The sequence below is a fragment of the Tasmannia lanceolata genome, unplaced genomic scaffold (assembly GCF_043159265.1).
Source record: "Tasmannia lanceolata isolate RefF3 unplaced genomic scaffold, GAP_Taslan_0.1 ptg000018l, whole genome shotgun sequence".
Classification (NCBI taxonomy): domain Eukaryota; kingdom Viridiplantae; phylum Streptophyta; class Magnoliopsida; order Canellales; family Winteraceae; genus Tasmannia; species Tasmannia lanceolata.
The window spans coordinates 17,439,673-17,466,076 of NW_027518695.1; the positions used below are offsets into that span (position 1 = coordinate 17,439,673).

General features: G+C 37.6%; 1 protein-coding gene, 1 long non-coding RNA gene and 1 pseudogene across 7 annotated transcripts; 2 read left to right on the forward strand and 1 right to left on the reverse strand.

Moving 5' to 3' along the window:
* Positions 1 to 226: 226 nt before the first annotated feature.
* On the forward strand, positions 227 to 4,882 carry LOC143851284 (uncharacterized). The gene is made up of 3 exons (XR_013236280.1): positions 227 to 253; positions 1,632 to 1,693; positions 4,822 to 4,882. It is a non-coding gene; the product is annotated as an uncharacterized LOC143851284 (long non-coding RNA).
* Positions 4,883 to 8,394: 3,512 nt separating this feature from the next.
* On the reverse strand, positions 8,395 to 19,175 carry LOC143851279 (putative galacturonosyltransferase 13). 2 transcript variants are annotated; one of them, XM_077360643.1, is made up of 6 exons: positions 18,421 to 19,175; positions 15,060 to 15,115; positions 14,772 to 14,927; positions 10,964 to 11,551; positions 9,873 to 10,175; positions 8,395 to 9,213 (listed from the first exon to the last, which is right to left on the reverse strand). In XM_077360643.1, exons 1-6 carry the CDS (start codon positions 18,629 to 18,631, stop codon positions 8,929 to 8,931), a joined length of 1,599 nt encoding a protein of 532 aa, XP_077216758.1. In that variant the 5' UTR covers positions 18,632 to 19,175; the 3' UTR covers positions 8,395 to 8,928. The 2 variants fall into 2 exon arrangements, with proteins under 2 accessions (XP_077216758.1, XP_077216759.1); XM_077360644.1 differs by lacking the exon at positions 18,421 to 19,175 and adding an exon at positions 18,070 to 18,122.
* A 1,244-nt stretch (positions 19,176 to 20,419) lies between these two features.
* Positions 20,420 to 25,865, forward strand: LOC143851278 (pentatricopeptide repeat-containing protein At5g66520 pseudogene; annotated as a pseudogene). Of its 4 annotated transcripts, none has more exons than XR_013236277.1 (4): positions 20,420 to 22,257; positions 22,334 to 22,464; positions 24,676 to 24,839; positions 25,470 to 25,865. The product of XR_013236277.1 is annotated as a pentatricopeptide repeat-containing protein At5g66520 pseudogene, transcript variant X2 (transcript). The 4 variants fall into 4 exon arrangements; XR_013236278.1 differs by having other exon boundaries at positions 25,517 to 25,865; XR_013236279.1 differs by having other exon boundaries at positions 25,386 to 25,513.
* The last annotated feature ends 539 nt before the right edge of the window (positions 25,866 to 26,404 follow it).

The window sequence follows — 26,404 nt, forward strand, 5'->3', positions numbered from 1 at the left end:
AATAGAATGGATCATGATGTATTCTTTCCACTTGCGTTTGGTAGCTCCCTTTTGCACTATGATATTCTACCTTGTTCCCTGGTAGTCTCTTATATCTCTGTGTGCTTATTGCAGGTATAGAGACAATCGCCATGTTAGCACGGGTGCCGAAAAGTTGTTGGATATAGAACTTTGGAAGTCTACCCAACAGTGCTTTAAGGTGTTGAAATTAAGTGGTTATCGGATTGCCACAACGCATGTGGGAACGGATGCAGTACTGACCTCCTTTCTATCAGAACCTTTTTGTGTTGGACTATCTATATTTTTCATAAATGCATTTTCTATGCCATTAGAATTAGTTGTATTTTTATTCTGCCAGATAGCCACTTTCAAACTAAGGATCATATGTTTCAAAGCCATTTATGACTTAAATGTGGGATCAAGTTCACATCAGTTTATATTTTAGAATTGATTCTCTTTATGATTGTGCATGGGATAAATGTTCCAGTGGAATGGTCTTTTTTACGCATGTTCAATCTAGCTCGCTGTGAAACGCTGGTGTAATTCATAACATCTGTAGGACTCGTATGTGCTTTGGCCATATTTTTCGGATTTTTTTTTTTTCAAATTTTGCATTTGAGATTCAATTGCTTAAGTACTAACCCATTTTTGAGTTATACCGTGAGAACACCATATATTGGATTTTGTACTAGATTGATGGATCTATGATGTATTAACTATTTAACTAGCAGACTGGTGGTAAATAAGCAAAATTTTAATTTTTTTATACTGTGGCGACTCTTTTTTTTTTGTTATTGTAATTTCTTAGAATGTTATATATCTACGATGTTGGCATCAAATCTGTTGATATATAATGTTGATCAGTGGTAGATCCATAGTATGCTTTATATTGTTTATTCAATTTTCATTTTCTTCCATTAATCGTTGGCTAAAATATCATACGAACGAACTAGTATTGTGATGAGTGGACAAGAGCCTAATACTCACCAAATACCATCAGAACATTTCATATGTTTTATCAAATCTTATCAAACATTTCATACTTATTTTTTATTTCCTCCTATTTTCTTTCTTTTCTTTTTTTTTTTTTTTGGGGGGGGGGGGGCTCGGACTCCTGAATGTTTTCGTTAGAACTGATGTTTCATGATATGTATCTGTTATAGTTCACCATGGTTTGCCTCGTGGCGGATTTCAGTGGTTCGAGTCTGCTTATCTCCAGCTCGTGACCATAGCCCAAAACTGTAGCCAGAATGTTTTGGTTAGAACTGATATGTTTCACAATATGTATCTGTTTTAGTTCACTGTGGTTTGCCTCGTGGCGGATGTCAGTGGTTTGAGTCTGCTTATCTCCAGCTCGTGACTGTAGCACAAAACTTTAGCTCTTGAATGTGTGTTTACTGCTCCTCTTCAAAAAACTTGTCTTTATTGATTCGAGAACATGTCAAGCACTGGGCAAAGAGCTGTATTCCTCCATTTAAGTAATTGTTGTAGCGGTAATTTTCCAAGTAGATTTACTTTTATTATGATTCCAAAAGTTGTCATATTAATATAATATTCGTAGATTCGTCACAGGTCTTGCTGGCATAAAGGCTGATTTATGAAATCTAAAAGATAATATAGGGATTTTGTAGGTTTCCATTTATGATATGGATCGGTCATGCCCAACAGCTATTGTTGTCAGAAATGAACATAAGTGAGTATATCCTTTTAAATATAAGTTCATATTTTTGTGCACTATTATCTGCAGAGTGTTTTTTTATGTTCCTTATTATGGCAGGTTGAGTCATCCTGCTTTCAATAACTTTGTTGCATTTTTCATGGTCTTGTTTTAAAAAAAAGACAAGAAATTTTGTCATCTTTCTTGGATCAATAGTGTTCACCTATGTTTCTTTAGGTACCTTCTTGCATGCTCTCAATCTCAACCATTAATCTCCATTGCTAATGCACATAGAATCTTGAAGTTACCATCTTGAACTTAAACAAATTATTCTTTACTAGCCAAGCAAGACCCATGAGAGTTATGTGAAAGAGGAGGACTAATTTTAATCAGATTGACTTCTGACTATGCACTTTCTTACCCAGGTAATGGTACAATTGTCGCATATGATAACAATACTAGTTACACATGCCAACCACCAAAAGCGAAAGCATATGGATACAATTCAATTTCTTCACCATAAGCATCATCTTAATGTCTGTGAGAAATTTTTTGTTAGCAATTTCTTACATGAATAATTTTAGAAATACATACGTTTTTGGAAATTTTAATAATGGGTTTAACAATACAATTTTATTCTAGCCATCATCTAGTTTGTATTGGTTTAACATGGTTATAGGTGAACTAGAGAGATTGTAAAGTTTTAAACTCATAGAGATGAGCATGATTGATGAATGTCAAATACGGGACAGTTAGATAATGAGGTTTTAACCATTTCATTATTAAAATTAGCAGTGCAACTTTTTCTCCTTTTTCTTCAGATATAGTGAGAGATTTGAGCCAACAGGTGTATCCACCAAAATTATATTAGGGTCAGCGTTGAAATTTGTTAGCAACTGTGTGTGAGAACCATTTTGGAATGATTGTCATGTCCCTTGATGTGTAAGCAAGTCGACCAAATGACATGTTTGTTGGTTAAAATATGTCCAGTCTTACATTCTCTCACAAGGCCCAAGGAAGATAACACATCTTGGCATGTAAATCTCATAATTAGTGCTTGATCTTCTTGCATTGACTTTTAAGAAATGATTTACCCTTAAAGATATTTTTTGGAGGCTTATTTAAATGAAAATAAGTGTAGTCTTCAAACTATCCAACATTGCCACTGAAAGTTTGTAACTTAAAGTGGTCCACCACTTTTTTTTATCTTGTAATTGGATTTGTATGATCAGTATTTATAAGGCGGGGATGACGTGAAGCATAGGCCTCGAGGCTTCTGGCATCAGTCTCAAGAATTCCTGCTTTTTAAGCAATGAAATCAGAAAAATAAAGAAGCACATAGAAAAGATAAAGAAAAATAGCAACGACTTTAGAAATATTTGGTGCTTCCTTTTCTATCATTAATCATCATAAAAGGGTAAAAACCTCAAACCCACTTTGCACAAAGATATAATGAAGTCTGGAATCTTGGGGTTGGGCCTGTAACTCAATCGTGGGAGGCTTTGTACTTAAACCTTGAGGTCCTAGGTTTCTATTCCATCTTACCTCTCGACAAGAATCTAGAATCAAGTTCACAGTTCATAAGAAGCCGATAAGTCATGGTTCACTTCAAACCTGCTCAGAAATCAGAACAACAGAAAAGAATGTAAAACATTAAAACATGTTGAATAGATTGATAGGGTATTCTCGGTTCGCTCCTTTTCAAAATGTTACTTATCTCCTTTCCGCGAGGACGTGTGGATATGAATCCCTGATGTTGATGGGGTATTCTCGGTTCGCTCCTTTTTTAAAACGATGAACGAAGGCGGTGACAATCAATCTAAGAAGGCACGTGTATGGTTCACAACGGTCCCTCCTAGAGTTGTTGCATTTGCGTGGACCGTTGAAAAGAAGGGGAATCCAGATGGCGAGTAGGTGCGTCTTATGCAATAAGGCGGAGGAATGCATTGATCATCTATTTATTTGGTGCCCGTATGCTTATAGATTGTGGATGGCCATCATGAGATCGTTCAGATGCTGTTGGGTGTTCCAAGGAAGCATATGCGATACAGTGCTGAATTGGCGCGGTAGTCTTAATGGTTGTCTGGGTCAATCTTTATGGAAGGCAATCCCTATAGCTGTATTGTGGCACTTAAGGAGGGAGAAGAACAACTGAATCTTCCTAAACAAAAGTAGGGGATTCTATCATATCGCGTTAGAAGTAAAACTTTCACTGATTGCTTGGATAAAGGCTAAGGGTGGACTTCCCTATCCGGTTAGCATCATCCTTAGAAACTGGAATCAGGTGATGTCAGAAAAAAAAAGTAATTCTTGTATCAAACCTATGTGGTCCCCTCCCCCCTGCGGATGGCTAAAGCTTAATTTCGACGGTAGTTCGTTAGGCAATCCGGGATTGGCGGGCTTTGGCGGGATAATCAAAGACCCGGATGGTAGAACAATAATGACGTATGCGAGTTCGGCGGGGATTTGCGACGCAAATGAAGCCAAAGCGAAGGGCCTCCTATTTGGATTAAAGTGGTTTGCAATGAACAATCTTGGGCCGCTGATGATCGAGGGTGATTCTAGCAATGTCATCGCATGGGCACAAGGGAGATGTGGCGGTCTATGGCGTCTATGTCAGATTATAGACGAAATCAGAGATTTGATTCGGGTTTTAAAACCGCTGCTTAACCACAAGCACCGATCTACAAACTCAAACGCAGATGCTTTGGCTACGGCGGGAGTTTTCTTAACGGAGCCAAGGGTAGTATACCTTTCTGCAGATGAGAATGAGATGTAATTCAGTATGATTTTGGGGCCATTTGGTGCCCATGCACTCTGTACTGTTTCAACTTGTGGGACATCGTGTCTCCTGATTTCAAATAAAATTCGTTACCTTTAAAAAAAAAAATTAAATAAAAAGTAGAAAGAAAAAGGGGTTTTCACTTACCATAGCAATATGTGCTTATTCTCTACAAACTTCACATCAAATGGTACGTATTCTTGATGAAAGAAATCACACAAAGGTAATTCTAGTCCATGCCCTGTTATGCAAATCCCAAATTACTTTTCTTAGGCATGCCATATTATGCAAATGTTCGCTTTGATTGATAACATGCATCGAAACTATTCTTGTCCAGTTTTGTATGAGTAGTAGTTGATGCTTGCTTAATACCTGATTGCAGGGGCATAAGTGATGAGGCTCTGGAACTGTCTGAGTTGCATTGTAGCATTCCTATGAAAGGCATGGTGGACTCTTTCAATGTTTCAGTTGCTTCAGGCATCCTCATGCACCATGCTGTGTGTGATAGAATTTAAAAAATGTGTTGCATCTTTTTACTACAACTAAAGGCTTTTTACTACAACTAAAGGTTGCTCCATTGTGACCTGGTGGTCACGGTTTCGAGTCACGGAAACAGCCTCTTTGCAAAGCAGGGGTAAGGCTGCGTACATCTAGCCCTCCCCAGACCCCACAATGGCGGGAGCCTCGTGCAATGGGCTGCCCTTTTAAAGGCTTTTTTAGTTTACAAATGGTGAAAAAAATACAAATGTATATAATATCTTACAAAATAGATAATAAATACATTATGTTTGTGTATACATGTATTATTCTTACTTGTGGCACAGGCTTATGCAGTTGTTGTTGTTTTTTTTCCCAATTGTGAGAACAGTAGTTCACTGCTGCTGATTTGTGCAGAAACATCTTCTCCTTGGTTTCCCTAGTCTTCTACATGCACAAAACTGATTATATGAATATACGAAACATCTGACTGAATGCAATTTAAACTCGTGTAATCAACCAATGGTGTTCAAATCATCGTTTCAAAACTCCCCCATGTCATCGTGGATACCCTCGACTTCTTTTACCTTGGCCACATTCTTCTCCATGTCTGCATTTTGCTCTACAAAGTCAATCAAAACTCCTTTGACTCTCTCGAGTTATGACCGTGCCAACCAAGTACCCAGCTGTGTCGACCAAGTACTCGACCGTGTTGTGCTGAGTTGACCGGGATTCGCTTTGGCTGCGTTTTGACCCGCATCCGCATTTTGAAACAGTTATTCAAATTGCTGGAAGTTCTAGCTACTAATTGGAATCCACCAACCAGAATTCGGCTGAAATTTTGGAAAAAAGGGACTTAGTAGCGTTTATCAAACCCAAGTTTCAACCCATGCGGCGGTCAGCAAATGAAGAGGCTGATAAGCTTGCAAAAGAAGGGGCAGACAAGGAAGGAATGTCAATCATCCAAGCAGTCTCTAATATCAACCAGTAACTTGATTCCCTAATGGGGTATGAGACTTGAAATATTTGTTTCGGGTGCTTTGGCTTTTGGGAACTAATCCCTCTCTGGTAGGGTCTGTATTCAGTCTGTATGGCTGAGCAGTATTCTTTACTGGTTTTGTAGCATCCAAGGAAGGTGGACTGGCTGTAGGGGTGCTTTGCCAGTGTGGTCTCTTGTGATTCTCTGCATTAGTTAGGGGGAACATCTTGTCCCTGCCTTTGTATTTGCTTTCTTTTATCAATAAAATATCTTCTAAAAAAATATTTTTGAATGAATTTTACTGTTCTGGACATGTGCGACAGCGAATCTCACTCGGCGTTTGAAATTATTATATCTTTATGGATGACTGTTTTGCTTTTGTGATGGTTTCTAAGTGTGTATTCCATCTTAAATTTCTTTAATTTGCATTTGTTTCTATGGACTTCCATAACAAAAAATAAAAGATTCATATGCATTTACTCAGAAATGATCATAATTAACTGAGTGCTTCTATTTTGTCTACAGGGTAGTCATGGTGACCTAACGGATGAAGAACTTCAGATCCTGCTTGCAGAGTTCTTTTTGAGTCACAGCAAGAGTACAATCAGCATTGCCCATGAGTATGCCAAATGGAAAGTGGACACAGACACAGTCATTTCTAAACTTTGACAGGGTCTAATATTAATACAAACCTAGCTTGAGATGTGTCCAAGAGTTGGCTTTGATCGTGTACCATACAGGTATACGTGCTGGATTTCCAGTAATCGGTAAGTCAAAGCTATTAACACTGTGTTCCTTTCTCTGCAATCATTCTGTTGGCAATGAGTAAGTCTTCAAAATTATAATAGCTACATGGGTGCAATTTGAGCATGTCCGCTCGTTCTGATTTTATGGTAAAAGCTGAACATGAATTCGCAGACCCGAGTTGCACCCCTATAGCTACATAAAAAAACATGAATTAGATGTGAATAATTTATATGAGAAATTATATGATGAACGAGCGGAGATGCTCGCATTCATCTTATTACTGAAGTACTGCCGTTGATATTTGATCCAACAGCATCATCTTAAAAACTGTGCTGCTTCCGGATCAAATATCAAGGGCGGGATGATGAATACGAGCATGTCCGCTCGTTCATCATATAATATCTCTAATTAATACATCCAGAACTTCATTATCCAGCCCCAACTAGTTTGGGACTAAGGCTTAGTTGAGTTGAGTTGAGAATACATTCAGAACTTGCAACAATTTAGTTGAGTGGGAACGGACTTGGGAAATGCAGAATGTGGAATTTTAATACAGTAGTAACAGGGTCAAGAGTTTACTATGTTGGTACTATGTTTTGATAATAGTCTATTTCACCACGAATCATTTTCACCCTAAGCTGCTATAATACATAGCATATACTATATAGTATATGCTACATAATCTCTAAATGGGACTGGTATTGTAACTTTTTCATGCACATACTTAAATATTTCTCTAGTGCATCGTTCAGTTCACCATTAGGATTCCACAAGTTTGTTTACACATACTTATTGTTTAAAGTTTATCTTTTAGAAGGCTCGTTTTGCAGAGTAAAATTCAATGGATGTGTTTGGATTCTTCACAGCCAATTAGTTATTACTTTTCATTTTATTTGGTAGGTGACTTGTTGCTAAGAAGGGCAGAAACTTGATCTATCTTGGTTGCGAAGACTCCTGTGCAAGACTGAGGGATGTCATCACAACAGTGTACTAGTGATTATTTTGTTGTTTCATTTTGTAATTTAGCTTTTCATTAGACTGAATTACAGTCACTGATAAACAGATTGAATTTTCACAAATTTTGATCTTACATATTCTGAATAGTATTTCAATGAACTTGTTACTGTTATTACTTGTTTAATAATGTAGTTTTGTGTTATATGGCATTACTTTAGGCATGACATGCTTTTTACAGACATTACATAACAAGGCATCATAAATATCATGAACAAATTTCAAAAAAAATAATATCATGAACACTTTTAAATTTCTAATACCAGTGTAAGCATTCAATTTTTTGCAGTGGTTCAATGAGGGTCATTGGAGAATTTATATGATGGGTGGCCGTGAAAACACGTGAAGTCTAAAAAAGAAGGTACGGCCCACTCCATATGATGATCCAAACCGTTCATCTGTTTGGGCACAACCTATTTTGCAGTGGTTCAATGAGGGTCATTGGAGAATTTATATGATGGGTGGCCGTGAAAACAAGTGAAGTCTAAAAAAGAAGGTACGGCCCACTCCATATGATTATCCAAACCGTTCATCTGTTTGGGCACAACGTAAATAGGTTGTGCCCCAAAAATAATTTCCATCGGATGACCCTAACCCTCCGATCTGTAGAAGATTCCATAAATGATTTTTGGGGCACTCCATATTCAGATCAGTTCAGATCAGAGGGTGATGAAGGTGTGAATTATCCCTATCCCATGGTTAAAATGTCAAGGGCTGTCAATTATTTACACACATGAATGGTAACAATATCCTAAAAAATTGCCCACATATTCAATGGGCTCAGTAACACAGCAATCTCCATGACCACTAAAAATCACCAAATGAATACAGAAACAAAAAAAAACAATTGGTAGGAAATGGAAGAATAGGAAAAGAAATGAAATGGAATCTAGAGGATTCGAAAAAGAACAGTTCAAACTGTTCTTGCATCCATGCGATTGAATCAAGCAGCACCTTTCTGCACTCTAGCAGTTTTGATTATGAGCGCATTACTACCTGTCCAGCATCCAATTCTCTTCGCACCGAAATATGGGTAATGGAGCTGTCCCCTCATAAGAGTAGGAATACAAGTCCCCTAACAAGGATTGCTATTTTACAGATGAAAGAATCTCTCATAACATCAATAATGCAATCCTCTGCAGGTGGGGCAATATCTTGGTTCCTCCATATCACTTGCATAGCGTGTTTATTGTTTTCCTTAATGAGTATCAGTAAATCTCCGCGACCCAAAACTAACTGTAATCTAAGTCTCCCTCTTTCTCTGTTGATCTACTAAGGTTCCACGATATGGCAGTTTCTTACAAAGTCATTGGAGTAGTTTACATGCTTTGTCCACAGTGGCTGCAGATGCTCAAAAGCAATCTCTAACCATGGCTTGCACTGACCATTGTAGTGAATTACAGCAGCCTTCCTCGCACAATCGAGGTCTGTGTTATTTTGGTAGCCTAAGCCAAGCATGTGCCATGATGGGTCGATAGGATGAACATTGCCCCTGAATGCAATCAGAGCCGGCGGTAGAGTCCCAAGCCTCCACATCGTCAAGTTCGACTTAAGATTCTGCACCCAAAAATAGTTCTCAGAAACAGTAACAAAGGACCAAGCAATCCATGGACAAAGAAAGGCAAGCATGAAAACTTTTTTTTTTTTTGAAATGGCAAATGATTAAATTAGGAAAATGGGTTGCTGTTAATCCATAAATGTTCTCCTTTCCCATTCTTCATAAATCAGATCTAAGAAGTATTTGAACTCCAAGAAAAGTTTTCCAACTCGAACCTCACCCACTCTTAGCAAGTCGGCTAGAAAAAATCAGACAATTACTCAACCAAGTTGACCAGAGCAAGAAAAAGATTGACATAAGATTATAGTTCCAAATGATTTGGAGGAAAGAAAAGTGGACATGATATAAGCTGAAATATATAAAGGATGTATTGATGGAAATGAAATTGGTAAAAAACTGAAGAATGCATTAAGAGAACAGAACAAAAGAGGACATTAAGCCAAGTCAACTGGGGTTTTGGTGAGGAGAAAGGAAGATAATAAATTTCGGTTAAGTGAACAAACCAATAGAGCAGATAAAAATAATAACAGCAAGGGATTAGAATGTAAGCAATTCTAAATTTGAAATTTGAGGGTACTAGAGGAATCTTCAAAAAGAGATAACCCATCCATCACCAATTCTAAATTGAAATTTTAATGCATGTGACTCAAGATATTACCTCCTTCACCCAGTAATGGTACGTGCCTCTGATACTTGTCTTCCTCCAGGCAGCTAAGTCGAAAACGTTCATCCCATAGGCCCATGCACACTCTTCTGGATCTAGATTCTTTGCTATGAGGGGTTGAGAAAAATTGAAGTAATTCTTGAAGCGCTTTGACATTACCCACTTATCTTTGCCTTCACAAGTTTCTACAGCGCCGTTTACCTTGCCATCAAGGTTGATCTCCCACAGTGGTGAGAGGTCACGCTGAATTACAACGTCGTCATCTAGAAAGACCACCTTGTTGAGGTTCGGAAAGAGCTGTTCACATACATCACATGGTGGCTTGTCACTGAAATCTGCATAATGCTACCCAAAGTAATAAAAAGAAAGCTGCCCTAGTTGATGGCATGGTGTCGGGAAAAGAAAAATATAGGTAAAAAACTCCAAAAGTGAGATATTTCATCTGCTTGGGAGGAACTTCTGGTTTTTTGAAAAATATTGGCAATTAGATTATCAAATTCAGACCTCATAAGCCGGGTCTATGAACGTAGGATAGATAATGTATATGTTGGGCTTGCACTTTTTTTTTCCTTTCCTTTTGTAAAGAAGGTTTGCATTTGGGATTGAGCCTCTAGCTCGATGGTTAAGGCTTTGTTCTTTGACCCAGATGTCAGAAGTTCAATCCCAGCTTACTTACCAAAACAAAAGGTTTGAATTAGTAATTTTGAACACTCTGCACCCCTAACCCAACCACTCAAAAAGTCTCCCTAAGAGAACCCAAATCCTTCTCTTTCTTTCTTGGTTCACCCTAACCTAGCTTACTTGATCTTTTTCTTCTGATTATTTTCCTCAAGGACCTCAACCATTTTCTTTGACACTCTATTTATCTCTTTCCTTTTTCAGATTTTTGCAAAGTTGGCATTTATTTTCCTTTTTTTCTAACTATTTTCTCTCCAACCAAGACAAGTTGGTATCTTAAATGTGAGGACTGATTTCCAGACCATTTTTAATCTTCTTAGCACTGCTTCCAGGTTTAAATTTTAGATAACATAGACTTTATTCTCCACAACAAAGAAAAGGCAAAAAATCATGTCATATCTGATTACCTCTGGAAGGTAAATGCGGAGATGGTTGAGTAGTGAAATGTACTTTGGACTCCTGGCCAGCAATCTTGAAGCAACAGACCTCGGACTTTCACTGAGATTGGCCCCACTAATGTGGTTTCCATGGTAGTAATTTCGAATCAATTGATGCTTCTCAACAGCTTCAAGCACAGGTACATTTTCTCTGGTTAACCATTCAAACTGGTGAACACCTTTCACCTCAACAATGGCGGGGGGAAGAGGGTTCAATGCAAACCACGAGTGCATACCCGCATAAGTTTTCTTGTCAGTTATGACATGAAAGATAATCTTTTTAGGGTTTAAAGATGATCTTACGGTAGAGTTGACCACAACTGACGCCGCAAGGATATTATCACTAGCTATAATAAAATGGCAGTAAGAGTTATCTGAAAGCAAGGGTAGTAACTCGGGAGATGGCAACTGTTTACGTGCATGAGCGTTGGATGAATATTCATCGGTCAAACGCAAGGAGAGACAGTGGATGCCTTCTGGAATAGCAGTTGCGGCAAAATGCTTGTGGGTTACCTCTAGCAGCTTAGATTCCCTGGCCTCATTCTCAAGTTTCTCAACCTGCGTGTGATGTAACAAAATACTTTGTCAAACTTTATTTTCCACTAATATCAGATTAAATTGATTAATATATAAGAACATACACAATGCAATTGTAGCTCTATAATTTTTAATTTTTATTTTTGAATAGTAGCCAATTTTATTCCAAGAGAAAAGGGACTGAGATGGTCAATACAGAAAGCAACACAAACAACGAAAGAAAAATAAGAAAAAATACAGAGTATAGATCAAGGGGGAAGAGAATCAAATTGTAACTCTATAAATGAAAACAAAAATATAGTGATACGATCAATAATCCTTTGGCAAAGAATAATTCCACAATTTATAGGGCATAAATATGAACAAGAATTTGAATAAAAAGGACCAGGGACTGAACCATTTTTTCAGCATGAATTTCAATAAACAGTTTATGCAACTCCTGGACTCCGTCCAACCAAGCTATTCCATAAGGGTCTGTCTGGATGCATGTAGTATAGAAGTAAAAGAAAAGGAATATGAGTTCTCATTTCTTTACTTTTCTTTTTTTTCTCCTGATTTGAGAGAAAAGTCAAAATAGTACAAAAGATATTTAAAACTTTAAAATCAATTGAAATATATTGCTGAATCCACAGATCTATTTTTGGGGTTTTCAAGCTCAGCTCTTCGTAACTACGTTGAATTATGACAGTTGCAGCCATGCCCAAGCAACATACTCAACTCAACTCAACAAAGCCTTTGTCCCAAACTAGTTGGGGTCGGCTAAATGAATCCTTTAGAAAAAATTCTTGAAGAAGGTAAAAGGAATCTACCCAGCTCTAATCCTAGTTCTATTTGTGTTCTTCTACATGGATCATTTTCTTCCATTCTATCATATCCAATGTCGTGTTCTCTGTTATGTTCCTAGCTATCAAGTCTTTCCTCACTGTTTCTACCCAAGTTATTTTCGGTCTGCCCCTACCTCTTTTTACCCCATCAAGTTGGCATGAGTCGCCTTTTCTTACCGGAGCATCCAAAGGCCTACGTTGGATATGTCCAAACCATCTTAAGCGGTGCTCTCTCATCTTCTCCTCAATTGGAGCCACCCCCACCTTTTTAAAAATGTCTTCATTTTTAATTCTATCTTGCCTTGTGTGGCCACACATCCATCTAAGCATTCGCATCTCCGCTACACTCATCTTATGCACATCCTGCTTCTTGGTGGCCCAACATTCTGAGCCGTACAGCATGGCTGGCCTCATAGTTGTCTTATAAAACTTTCCCTTCAACTTGGTAGGGACTTTACGGTAGCATAGGATTCCTGAGGCAAGCTTCCACTTCAACCAACCTGCTCTTATTCTATGGTTAACATCCTCTTCAATCTCTCCTTCCTTATGTAGAATTGAACCAAGATAGCGAAAGATATCCCTCTTAGGTATCTCCTGTCCAGTCATATTTACTACATCCTCGTCCCGCCTCCTTACATTACTAAAGTTGCATTCCATATATTCTGTCTTAGTCCTACTCAGTCTAAAACCTTTAGATTCCAAAGTAGTTCTCCATAACTCTAATTTAGCAATTACTACTGCCTTTGTTTCGTCGATTAATACTATGTCATCTGCAAATAACATACACCACGGCACCTCATCCTGGATGTCCTCTGTAAGCTCATCCATAACTAGTGTAAAACAATAAGAGCTTAGAGTTGATCCTTGGTGCAGTCCTATTGTAATTGGAAACTCACTAGACGTTCCATCCGTGGTTCTGACACTAGTTACTGCTCCATCGTACATATCCTTAATCACATCAACATATTTAGTAGGCATTTTTTTCCTTTCAAGGACCCACATTTTGTCATAACCACCTCATAAGTTATCTTATTTTGTTTAACAAAAGTTAGCGTTCTTAGATACAACAAAAACAATTTGTGCATACCAACATATTAACTTGTACTCAAAACTATGCAAAAGCAAACGGACTAAGATGTTTGACATTCTATAGACGTGTCATTCAGTGTTTTCAATGTTGCTAGAAGTGTATACCTCAAGTCGCGCCTCAGGGCCAGGCGTTAAAAAAACACATCTAGCTTGGCCTGAATGGTGTAAACTTTTGGGAGAAAAGCATAATAAAAGGCATTGAAAGGTGTATTTGGCCCTCTGACAAACAACCACTAATTTTACGACCGAAACCTCCAACATTTTGGATTTTCACCATTTTTTGTCTTTTCTTCTCTAGAACACCTACTAAGGTGTAATAGGGTAAGCACGTTCTTATAAGACCCATTTGAAGATTTAATATTTGTTTTTAGAGAGTTTAGAGATTTTTCGGGTTTTAAGGAGTTTTTTTCTTACATCTTGTTTTTGTGATTTCTGCCCAATGGTCAAAAACCATTGTTTCCGGTGGTTTTCTTTCATCAAAATGAAGCTAATGGTGGCGGATTAGTTTTCGATTGTGTATTCCTTGACTTGGTGAATAAAAATCCTTAATTTGTTCGGTTTTATGCATCCATTCAAAGTTATTATTAACAAATATTTGGGTCTATTGGAGTGATTTTGATCAATTGGGTGTAAAAATGGGTGATAAGAAAGATATTTTATGGAGATATGCAACGAAAATCCGGAGGGGAAGGGAGCAAAAAAGGTGCTTATTAGATGTCTGTTTTGTGATCATCGGTGCGCCAGAGGTATTAGCTGCCTAATACCTCTTGCAGAAAATTGGGGAATGCACCAAAAAACTGTTAATCTCTCTAGCCTCTAGCTGTCTACTTCGTAATATTTGGTGGGTAACTTGGTAATCATTGTTAGATACTTTATTTTGTCAGTGTATTTTCGATGGATGATAATATCTTTTGACCAAAAAAAAAGAATATATATTTTTTAAATTTTGCAGTACTTCTTATATTTTATATTTATTATTTTAAACAAATTAAAAAATTGTAAGGCTTTGGACTCACACCTCAACTTTTACACTTCACGCCTCAACAAGAAAAATGCCTAACCTTACGCCTTTGTCTCTAAAAACACTGTCATCACTAAATGCTAAGATCTAAAAGGTGCATTACTTCACTCATACATCGTAAACCCAGTTTCAACATTTTATTTTTTTTAAATTATGAAATCCATAGCAGATCATTCTGCATGTTTAGTTACACCAGACTGTCATCATATGAATGAAATAATTAGCGACATCATTACGAAGATATCTTGAAAACAGATATCAAATAAATTAGCTTAAGAGTACAGGATATATAAAGAAAGAGGCATACCATCGCCTTTAACCTGATAGCAAATGTCTTAGCATCACACTGGTTATTCTTCATTTCAGCAACAAATTCACTGAACGATGCTGGAAGCTTCGTTCCATCTGGGATTTCCTCAGAATTCACTTGATTAAGGATCTTGTATAAGTCTCTAACCAGCCTCTGTACAACGGACACCAATGATCCGGAATAAGACTAGAATATACCTAGTTCTTGGCAACTAAGCTATTCCATTGATCATAAAAAAGAACAATTATTCAAAATTTTCAAATATATCTAACAAGAAATAGATACCATTGAATCATCTGCCCTACCAAGAAGCCTCGGTCCTAATCGCCTGCCCAAACAATCTGAAACAAAGGAAATACTACAGATGAAAAACATTCACAATCATGTACAACCTAGTTAACAAAACACTACAATAATCTGAATTCTTTCCCAAACAGTGCATAAATGAGAACCAGGACGTGCCAAAATGACTAGCACAAAAATCTATGCACCAAAACATGTTATATAAGATCAGAAAATACACCAAAACCTCCTGCAGAGAAATGTTCTTGAAAATCTAATGTCAACCAAAATCAAGAAACGAGCTGGAATAAACAACCCAGGCATGAACAAAAGAAAAAAAGAGTGAAAAAAAGACAGCCAAGAGAACATTGGATGCACGACTTTGGAATTGTGATGACATACAGGGCCTCGGGCATCGTCTGCAGTAGGTCTCAAAGAGGGGGAAGAGAGATAGCTAGAGTATAGAGGTAAGGGCTGATCTCAAATAAGATAAAGAGAGAAGAATATCGAATCAAGAACAAGAAAAAGATCAAAATCAAGATCAAGAAAGAAATCATGATCAAAGAGATCAGGAGGATCAAGAAGACATCAAGACCAAAATTTAAAAAAAAAAACGGAAAGATAAAGGTGCAAAGGGGAGCATTTTATGAATCCAACCGAGGGGGAACGGTTTATTAAACCAAACAAGGGAGAACAATTTATGAACCCAACCAAGGGGGGTAAAAACCAAGATTTTAAATTTCGGTTTTGATTTCAATTTCGGTCGGCATGGAAGCGGAAACATTTAGGTTTTGATGGAAATTTTGGTGGAAATCAAGTAAAATCACGGAAACATAAGGAAACATATGCAAATGATGAAATTTTAAGATGAAACTTTGGGAAATGCTAGAATAAGCACAAATGCTTACTTATAAACCATCACATAAGCAAGAAAGCTATCCATAATGGCTTAATCACATTGAACACCTAGTGTGACATGCGTCGTCACACATATCTGGACAGTAAAGTCAATAAAGAAGAACAATGTAATGAAGTATAAGAAAGTACAATGATCAGTCTCCCCTCCAAGGATCCCAACTCTATATCAATACCACGTAGAGTTATGAGGTATTATTGGTCTCTTGACGACATGACATCCCATGCATAAGATACGGTTGCTTTTTTGTTGTTGTTCCATAATGTTACCTACCAAATATCATTCTCTACATTAATGAAATAAAATGAAATGCAAATCATAACATCTTTCCCTTTTTGTTGTTTTGACCATTTCGATCGAATTTCAGGAATTTCAGTAGGAATTTCGACGGAAATAATGACGTGGAAGGAATTCATTGAGAATTCGTCGAAGTGGGGATGAAAACAGAGACATTTTGGTCGTTTCGAAAAAAAATTGGGGAAATTTAAAACCATGGTAAGAATAAAAAGAAAAAGAGAAAATGAGGTGAAAAGAGAAATGAAATCACAAAGAACGAGACAAAGAAGAAAGATAGGGAGTTGCAAGAAAAGAATGTATGAAGAGAAGAAGATGATGTGATGGGTGGTGGAAGGAGAGGGAGAAGGGAAAAAAAGAAAGAGATGAAGAGGGAAAGATGTAGAGGGGAGGGAAGGTCGACCAAGGGGGTTCTCTTTCACATTTTTCCAAGATTGGGTCTTAGAGAGGATTTGATGTGTGTTTATATAGAGCAGTATACTTTTCCAAGTCAAGTGATGGGCCCAAGGCCAGCCAAAATAGAATGGAGGAAGATAAGTTTACGGGGAGTAGGGTTTCATCCGATAGGATAAAAGGGTATGCGAGGGCTCATATGCAAAATGTTATAAATTATGGTTTTTTAAGGGTAAGCGGGCCAAGGGCAAAATGTGGACATCCCTACATCTAGGCTAAATAAATGTCACAAAATCAAAAGAAAGGCCTACATAAATGAAAAATAATGCATGTCCAGCAACCCCTTTAAAAGAAATCACCTACCTAAATACGAAGAGTACACTTAGTTAAAGGAATGTATGTTTCAAGTTAGACTAGAAGCAAGGATCTAATTGATAGGAAATGCACTTTGCATTAACTAGGAAGGATGCATGATTCTGATTAATTAGGAAGTGCTATTCTTAGCCAATATGAACTGCAATTCCTAAATCTAGAAGGGTGTATGAAGCACAGTAAATTTTGTGAGCAAGAAGAGTTGAGCTTCTGAAGTGAGCTTTTGAGTTCTGGCTCAATGACCCCGATTAGGGTGCGTTTGCTAACCATGCAAAAGACAATTGTAAAAATCTAATACTTCAAGATCAAGCAATAAGGTTTCCACAAGATGTAGTTAGACCTATGACTCTTCCAAGAAAATAGTGCTGCAAATAGAAACACAGTTTCAGAATCCAAAAATAAATCCAATTAAATAGCAAATTCAACAAAGTAGGTCAGTCACCTGTTAACATTAGTAATCCATGATTCATTACTCCAAAGCAATTAAAATCCAAGTGTAAAAGCCCAATAAATCGAAACTCAATCAACGACAAAGATTAATAACAATGACGGAAACAGAAAACAAGACTGAGAACACGACCCAACTCAAAACCCAAGAATTCAAAACACTCCCAATAACCATAAGTAGAAGAGGTTGAAAATGCAACAATTCAAATTCAATCAATCGAAAGAAACAAAATCCAATCAGTTCAAACCTGATAAGATAGGGAGTTCAGGACCCAGATCGAAAACCAAAGATTCAAATCTAATCAGGTTACGCGTAACAAAATCAATCAAAATTCAAACGGATCATTACCGAGAGAGAGAGAGAGAGAGAGAGAGAGAGAGAGAGAGAGAGAGAGAGAGAGAGAGAGAGAGAGAGAGAGAGAGAGAGAGAGGAGAATGCACCCAACAACCATGTTAGAACCCGATTTCCTTATTTAGATTGCTTTCCTTATTTATGTTATTTCCATATTATATTAGATTTTCTTAATTTTTTTCCTATTTTGCTGATTTATAATGTAGATGTCGTATGACTATTCAGCAAGGAATACTCACAATTAGTGCAATTAACACTGGAGGCCTGAGTTCCCTCGAATTAACTCATTGTTTTCCTCTTTCTCTATCACCTTCTTCTCTAATTTCTGTTTTGATAGAACAGCGTTCTATTAAATTAAACCGACACTAGAAAAACAATTTCAACACAGATCAAAATCCAACAATTCAAAATCAAATCCAATAAAACCAACAAAACTTATATCAGATCCATCTCTCTATAACATCTTACAACAAGCCAAATAGCTAAAAGACCTAAAATTCATAGCAATAGAGATGCCAATAAACAAATGGGTATACAATTAAACAAAGAGAGAGTAATATATATATAGAATCAAAAGGCGCGGATAGTACCGAATGAAGAGCACTTATTGACGCCTTCGAGAGTGACGAGAGCGGTGAGTATGAAAACAAAGGGCAATAAGAAGGCAAGAATGAGGATGGTGTGGAAAACAGTCCGATAAGAGATGTGACGAGCTAAGACTTTGATCTTCATCAAGTCAAAAAACCCATTGTTGCTTGATATTGTGATGCTTCTCATGCTAGGAGAGATATGAAGCTGCATGGTTTTAGATAACCCTAAAAACCGAATTCAGAAATTTCATGAAATGAACCAAAAAAATTAGCATCGGGGAGGAAAGAGGAGGGAATGTTTTATGGGTTTTTTCTAGGATTGGATTTTTGGGAATATTTTCAAATCCGGTATTGGATTTCTAAGATGGGTTTTGGGTTTGCTTCAGTTCAAAGATTGGGAAGAAACAGAGGTATTGTAATGGGTTTGTTTTGTCCGGATTTCTAAGATGGGTTTTGGGTTTGTTTCAGTTCAAAGATTGGGAAGAGGTAGAGGTATAGTAATGGGTTTGTTTTGTTACATGAAGAAATATGAGAGAGAGAGAGAGAGAGAGAGAGAGAGAGAGAGATTTTTCCTTTTTTTCCCTCCCAAGATGGGCTTTGTTTTGGGGAAATCAAGAGAGAGATTTTTCCTTGATTTTTTTTCTCCCAAGATGATCTTTGTTCTGGGGAGAGAGAGATATTTTTCCTTTTTTTTTCCTCCCAAGATGGGCTCTTTTTGGGGAAATTTGATTTTTCCTCCTGTCACTTTTATGATGTGAGGTTTTAGCTTTTGTTTTTGGGCTAGAGCATTTGATTCATTCTTGTGTTGACAATTATTTTTTTAAGGGATTTGCTAGGGATTATCGCAGAAAGACATTTCGCAGCAGGGCCGTTGCATGTGAAAGTAGCTACACAGGCTCAGATTTTGTCTTATTCATTTAATTTATCCGAGGTGGCTGCTCTCAAATGCAACAGCCCAGGCGCGAAATGCCTTCTACGATGGCCCCTAGCAAATTCCTTTTTTCAAAGAGATGAGAGAGAAATAAATGGAGGTGGCATTTACATGGAGGCTACGAGGATGAAAATGAAGATAGAGGATGGATTGGGATCACATTTAGAGGGCTGCTAACTTTGGTGAAAAGGGGAGGAAAGTGAAGGTGAATTGGGGGAATATCCTTTAGCTGGGGAGAATGCTCCAATTATTTGAGAATGAAAGGAGAGAGGCCTAGATACCTCTAAAAACTTATATGCAAATGGTTTTGAAGTTAAATATGATTATTTGCAAATAATTATTAAAATAGTCTTTGAAATGATATAATTAATAGCTTCCAAAGAGACCTTAATGTCCTAATTGCAAGTAAGATTAAATTAAAATAATTTCATCTGCAAAATAAGAACTGATTGTGGAAGTATTCAAAGAGGATTGTCAAGCTAGGTCTGAGGTGAATATCATCTATAATCCCACACAACATCATGTTATATGTATAGCTATTGCTCAAGTTTGTGCCAGTGAATAAATTGTTGGCATCAAATTGTAGAGTGTCCTATTATTTTGGTATCAATGAACAAGTGCAGAAGGGTGTAAGTTATAAGGGATTTGCTAGGCAATTTTGCGGAAAGCCATTCTGCGGCTGACTTTTGCACAAAGAACAGCCACCTCAAATGACTTAAATGAATAAGACAAAATCTGCTAAAAAGCGAGCCTGTGTGGCTGTTCTCTCATGCACAAGTCACTGTCGAAATCGCTTTCCACGGAAAAAAACACTTTCTGCACATCCAAGCATTCCCTTAGGAAAGCCATTTCATCAAAAATATAGTTTTGAGGGTTCCCAAAATGCCCTGCATTAAAACTATATTTTTAGGGGAATTTCTTATATTTTTTTTAAAATACCAAGGGCATTTTAGGCTTTGCTGAGAAAGTAGGAAAAATATTTGTGGCAATTGGCAAATATGGGGAATGATATATTTGCCCCCTTTTCTTCCCAGGCACCCCTTTTTGGTGATAGAAAAGCACCAGAAATACATGTTATTTTTGCCCATCAAAAAAAAAAATACATGTTAATTTACCTACGCAAAAAAAGAAAGAAAAATACATGAAATCCTATGTCAGGTAGTAGAAAAAGCCTTAAACTATTGGAGAAATGTAAGAATATGAAGCAACTGAAGCAAACCCATTCACAGATTATCATTGGAGGGCTTCAAAAAGACAGTTTTGCCCTCAGCAGGCTCATGGCCTTCTGCTCAGACCCAAATCATGGAAGCCTAAGCTATGCAAGACTACTCTTTGAACGAATAAAACACCCCACAATCTGTATCTGTAACACCATGATCAAAGCCTTCTTACTAAAGGGTGAGTTAAAGAAAACCATAGAAATTTATAGTCACATGTTTAAGGATAGTTTATACCCTGATAATTACACACTTCCCTATGTCTTGAAGGCTTGTTCTAATTTGAAAGATTGTCAATTAGGAGAACAGATTCATACCCATGCTGTGAAATTAGGATTCGGGTTTGATATCTTTGTTGGGAATACTTTGATTCTAATGTATTCAGTGTGTGGTGAAATGAAAATAGCCAGGAAGGTGTTTGATGAAATGCCCCATACAACTGCAGTGTCATGGACAGTCATGATTCATGGGTATTCAAAGAAGGGTGATGTTGACGAGGCGCGTTTGATGTTTGATGAAACGCCAGTGAAGGATAGAGGTATATGGGGTTCCATGATTTCTGGTTATGTGCAGAATAATTGTTTCAAGGAGGGGCTACATATGTTTAGGTGGATGCAGTTGGGAAATTTGGAGCCTGATGAGGGAGTTTTAGTGAGTGTTCTTTGTGCTTGTGCTCAATTGGGAGCTCTGGAAATTGGGATATGGATTCATAGATATGTGGAGCGAATTGGGTTGTCGTTGGGTGTTAAGTTGGGTACTGCTCTTATAGACATGTATGTAAAATGTGGGTGTTTGGGTTTGGCAAAGAAACTTTTTGATGAAATGCCTCAAAGAGATGTTGTGTGTTGGAACGTTATGATTTTAGGATTGGCAATGAATGGGGATGGAGAGGGTGCGTTTAAGCTGTTCTCGGAAATGAGGGAAGTTGGAATTAACCCCGATGACGTCACCTTCATTGCCATTTTTACTGCTTGTAGTCATTCGGGCATGGTGGACAAAGGGTTGCAGGAATTTAACAGAATGAAGACTGTGTATGGCATTGAACCCAAGGGAGAGCATTATGGGTGTGTGATTGACTTCCTAGGTCGAGCTGGACTCTTTAAAGAGGCAAATGAAATCATCCAAAAGATACCCAGCTCAATCAGCCCATCAGAGGAAGCTATTTTGTGGAGGGCGTTACTAAGCGCTTGCTGGAATCATGGAGAAAATCAATTGGTAAAGATTGCATCCGAGCGCCTCTTCCAGTTAGAACGTCACAGTGGAGTCTATGTTTTACTCTCAAATATCTGCGCAGCTGACGGGAACTATGATGCTGCAAGAAAGATGCGAAAATTGATGAAGGACAGCGGTGTGCCTAAAACACCGGGTTGCAGCTCGATTGAGATTAGAGGATCTGTTCATGAGTTTGTTGCAGGCGAGAAAACACACCCTCAGATGGAAGAGATACACATGTTATTGGTGAACATGAACGAGCAGTTCGAGTCTGCAGGGCACCAAGCAGCTTCATTCTGTGTTAGAGGGGAGCAGTACTTTTAAGCATGGAGTGTTGAATTTTGTAATCACTGCCCCTTTGAGAAGGTTTCAGAGCATAAAATTTGAAGTACTGGTCGTTAGAACTAAGATGCCGAACCATAATGCTCATTTTCTTCCTTTGGTTTTGGAATTTGCAACACCTTGTGTGTTTTGAAGGTATGTTTAAGCATACGGGGATTTTGAGTGTTTACTTTCATTGAAGGTTTTCATTTCATTGTTTCTTGCTTGCCAGATATATATTTGGGGAACGAGGTTTTGCTCGTCTGTAAGATTTACCAGTGCCTCTAAGGATATTATGGTTTTATGGCCAAAGATGGTGGTGGGATTTATTTTCTTCCACTTGCTAGCCATGTGCCTGGTCTGGTATGTCAATAGATTCTCCCTTTTACTTCTTTATAAAAATTGTGTATTCTCTTGTATGAAATTCTGATTTAAATATTCATGAAATCATGATATCTCAATTTAGAGTTTAGTAGATTTGTCCATATTGAGCAATTTTCAAATTAACGTGAGATTATTCTTGTGCTTTTGTGCCTTCATGTCATGCACATTGCTTAATAAGTATGCATCGGATTTTAAGGCGATTCATAAAACATATTGGTACAGTTTTGCTGAATTAGTTTAATACATTATTATTAATTTTGGTCTATAGCCTAATCGTCACCCTCCTCTTGTCTTTAGCTCATTTTGCCTCTCCTACTCTGCAGGGCTACTCTTCTCAGTCTAGAGCTTTCATCCCCTCCCTTCACGGCTTTTCAGTATTTCTTCTAATTTTTGTCTGGGGTAGAAAATGATATGCATTGTCATTAAAATTGAAATATCATACGACATGTATCCGATGAAAAGATTACTATTAATTTTGATCTACAGCTTAATCGTCACCTCTCTATGCTCTTTTGCCGGATTTGCCTCTCCTTTTGGGCGGGGCAACTCTTCTCAGTCTGGATCTTTCACCCGCTTTTTTTCAGTATTTGTTCTAATTATTGAGATGTCATTTTCCTAGAATTGGGTGATGTTTTGAAAAGTACTAGAAATTTGCATTGCTATTAAAGTTGAAAGTGTCCTATGCAGCTTATGTGAGTCTAATGAATTTTTGAAATGGGTGTGTGCATTTGTTTTTTGGTATGCTTAGTATTTTTTCGTTGGCTCTTGTGGAGTAGATTGAGCAGAAGTATCAAATTTGTCTTTCCCATGTGTGGTGCAGAGTATGGCTACTGTATCATAATGAGAAGTCCAAGTAGACTTGTATGCTCATGAGACTTTAATATAAGTGTACTCTGCCATCAGGAGATTCAGAACAAACTATTTCTCTTGCCAGCTAATGAGAAGTCCAATTAGTCCATCTTCTCATGTATAGTGGCACAAATCTTCCACTTAAGGCGTAGCTCCTACTTTAAATCTTACAAATGCACACATCTCAAAGTCTTAAAATTTAGCATTTTTTTGTACTTTTTGTTGCTACTATGAATTCTTCCACTCCTGGTGCTAGTAATTACTGCTCAGTGAGTCTTTGAACATTCTCTATCTTTGCATCCAAATTTGGGTTTTATTTTTGTGTATCAGATGGACTTAGCCAATGTTTGACTCTGGCAATTGGCAAATGGTAATATAATATGTGCATTTCCTTGGTATCTAAAGCTCTGTTGGTATTCCACTGCCAAGGAATCACATCAAGCTTCATTAGAGCATGGTTGAGTCTTAGCTTGAGAGTATGGTGAAGGCATGGGCAAACTGATCATTAAATTATTTATATATAGTAATTGCTAATCAGTCAATTGCTTCAATGCAACCTTTTGTATTCGTCATTCTTGGATTGGTGATGTTTTAGAGTCAAGGAAGGTTGGTGCTTTTGGTAGGCATCTTTTATAGGTTCCTTTTGCCATGGCCACTCATTGAGGTCAGTTTTTCTGTAGATAAAGGCAAAATATGTATATCACTAGGTGGTAAGATGGGCCTCTGACTCACAACGGTCAAATGGATACTTGTGATAAATGAGACATTGAGGTCATTTTTTCTGTAGATAAAGGCAAAATATGTTTATCACTAGGTGGTAAGATGGGCCTCTGACTCACAACGGTCAAATGGATACTTGTGATAAATGAGACATATCTACAAAGTGAAGATCATGAACAAAGGAAAAAGTTCAGCTACACAAGAAATGACTCGATAAACTTGTACCTGCTATGCCTATCTCTGCTCCCTTTGCAGTCTGTCTTTTCTTCATTTGTTTATAATGTTTTTATTTACCAGTTCAGAAAAAACAGGGTCATTTGACCCATTTTAAAGTGATTATGCTTGGGGATTAGAGTTCATTTGTGTGACAATAAGATGGATAATTTGATCATCTCATTCATGGATAATTCATTAACATCCAATGAATAGGATCATTTTGATCAATTAGTATCAATGCCTATGGAGTTTGATGTTTACCAAGAAATGTCTTTATTTTTATTTTACTCTTCAAGATTCAGCTGTGCAGATGTAGACAACCAGAAATGCTATTGTTTCTATGTTGAGTTAATTGTAGCTTGCATTTGAGAATTTCAAAGAACTAACTGTGCTAATCTAAAACAGGAAGCTGAAAGTTATATGCAGAGAGGGATCAATCTGTAATCCTCCAACACATTGAACAAAGAGCCTAAAAAGTGCTGAAGTATAGTGGGACTAGTGTTGCAGAACTGTTGGGAAATCTTGTGTTGGATCGACAAATGGAAGGTATCAACAAGTTCTACAAGGAGGTAATCACCATTCTACAGGGTGGCAATCAAGTTGCTGACGCGCTTGTTTAGTGATTAATGTTATACTTCTTACCCATTCATCCTTCTCAACCCAGTTGGGTCCGAAAACTGTGTGTGACCCGACCGTTGGGCCCGACCCGCTATTTAAGTGAGTTGGGCCTGGCTCGGGTAAGCTTGTTTTGACCCACTATGTATTAGGGGTTTTACGGCTTATATTCGTTTTCTAGTTTTCAGAAGAGGGTCGAGAGCTCAGAATAGGTGAGAAGGGTGTACAACGGTTTCTGGGTGGGTTTGGTGAGAGAGACTGATTTTCTCTCGTGGTCTCCAGTTCTTATAGACAAAATGATCTTCCCATAACCCTTTGATGAGGATGCATCAATGCCCTCTGATTTCGCTATCACATATATAATGCATACTACATTTTAGCATGTACTCTTAGTTGCACAAAATCATTTTGGCTGTTAATTTACCAGTGGATATGCTTATATATGTAGATGAAAAAAATAACAGCTGATTTTGGACTTAAAGTGATTTTACGATGTGCAGTCTATCTGTGAAGCTCTATATCATGTTTTCAATCTAGGATTTGAAGATCATTCATTCACAAAATGATATTGTTGATGTTACTAGAGGCGTGTTTTTCGCTTATGAACTACAACATGGTGGTTTTTGTTAAGGCTGCCAAAGAAGTTTGAAGATGAGAGCTGTGATTGTTCAGGCTTTTGGAGCCGCCGGATTCTGGATTCCTAAAGTTCAACTTTGATGATTCTAGCTTTGGAAACTCGCGGTTATAGGGGGTCCTTATGGATGAAGAGGGAGTAGTGAGGTGGGCCCTTGTGGGCCCTATTGGTGTGGCCTTTTTGGGCCTTATTTTTCCCATAACGCTAGCAAATCCCAATTAAGGTTTTAAAATCATCCAATTATGATGGGAAAGTTGTAATGGGTTAGACTTGATGGTTGCCCATCTTTTGATTCAATTATGTACTCGGGCCGTGACACATGGGCCTATAACCACCTCATTTTCTCTTTTGCTTGTCTTATTTCTAAAAGAGTTATGATATTTTCACCCCCTCTTCCAGTATTTCCATTCCCTTTTCACTCCCTTATTCCTTCTTTTGAGTGACTTTATTTATAAGCGTAAAACAAAAATTACACCCATTTTTTCACTAAAATTGGACATAACATTAGTTTTGCTCATGTCTTACATCAAAAGAAACAGGACTGAAAATACAAACAAAAGGAGGTGAAATGCTGAGAAAGGGACGAAATTATCATGTTTTCTAAGAAAGCTCCTTTAACTGGTGCATGGGAGGCGGCAATGGAGTCAATTTTAGGAAAAGACAAACAAATGGAGTAAAAATGCTAGCAACAAAGAAGAGAGATTACAGTGCAGTCCTTATGCAAGGAATTTTTACATGCATATATTTTTAACTAGGCAATTTCGCGGAAAGTCATTTCGCAGATGACTTTTGCAGGAGAGAACAGCCAACTCATATGGATCTCAGATGAATTAAATCAATAACACAATCTGCTAAAAAGTGAGCCTGTGTGACTGTTCTCTCTTG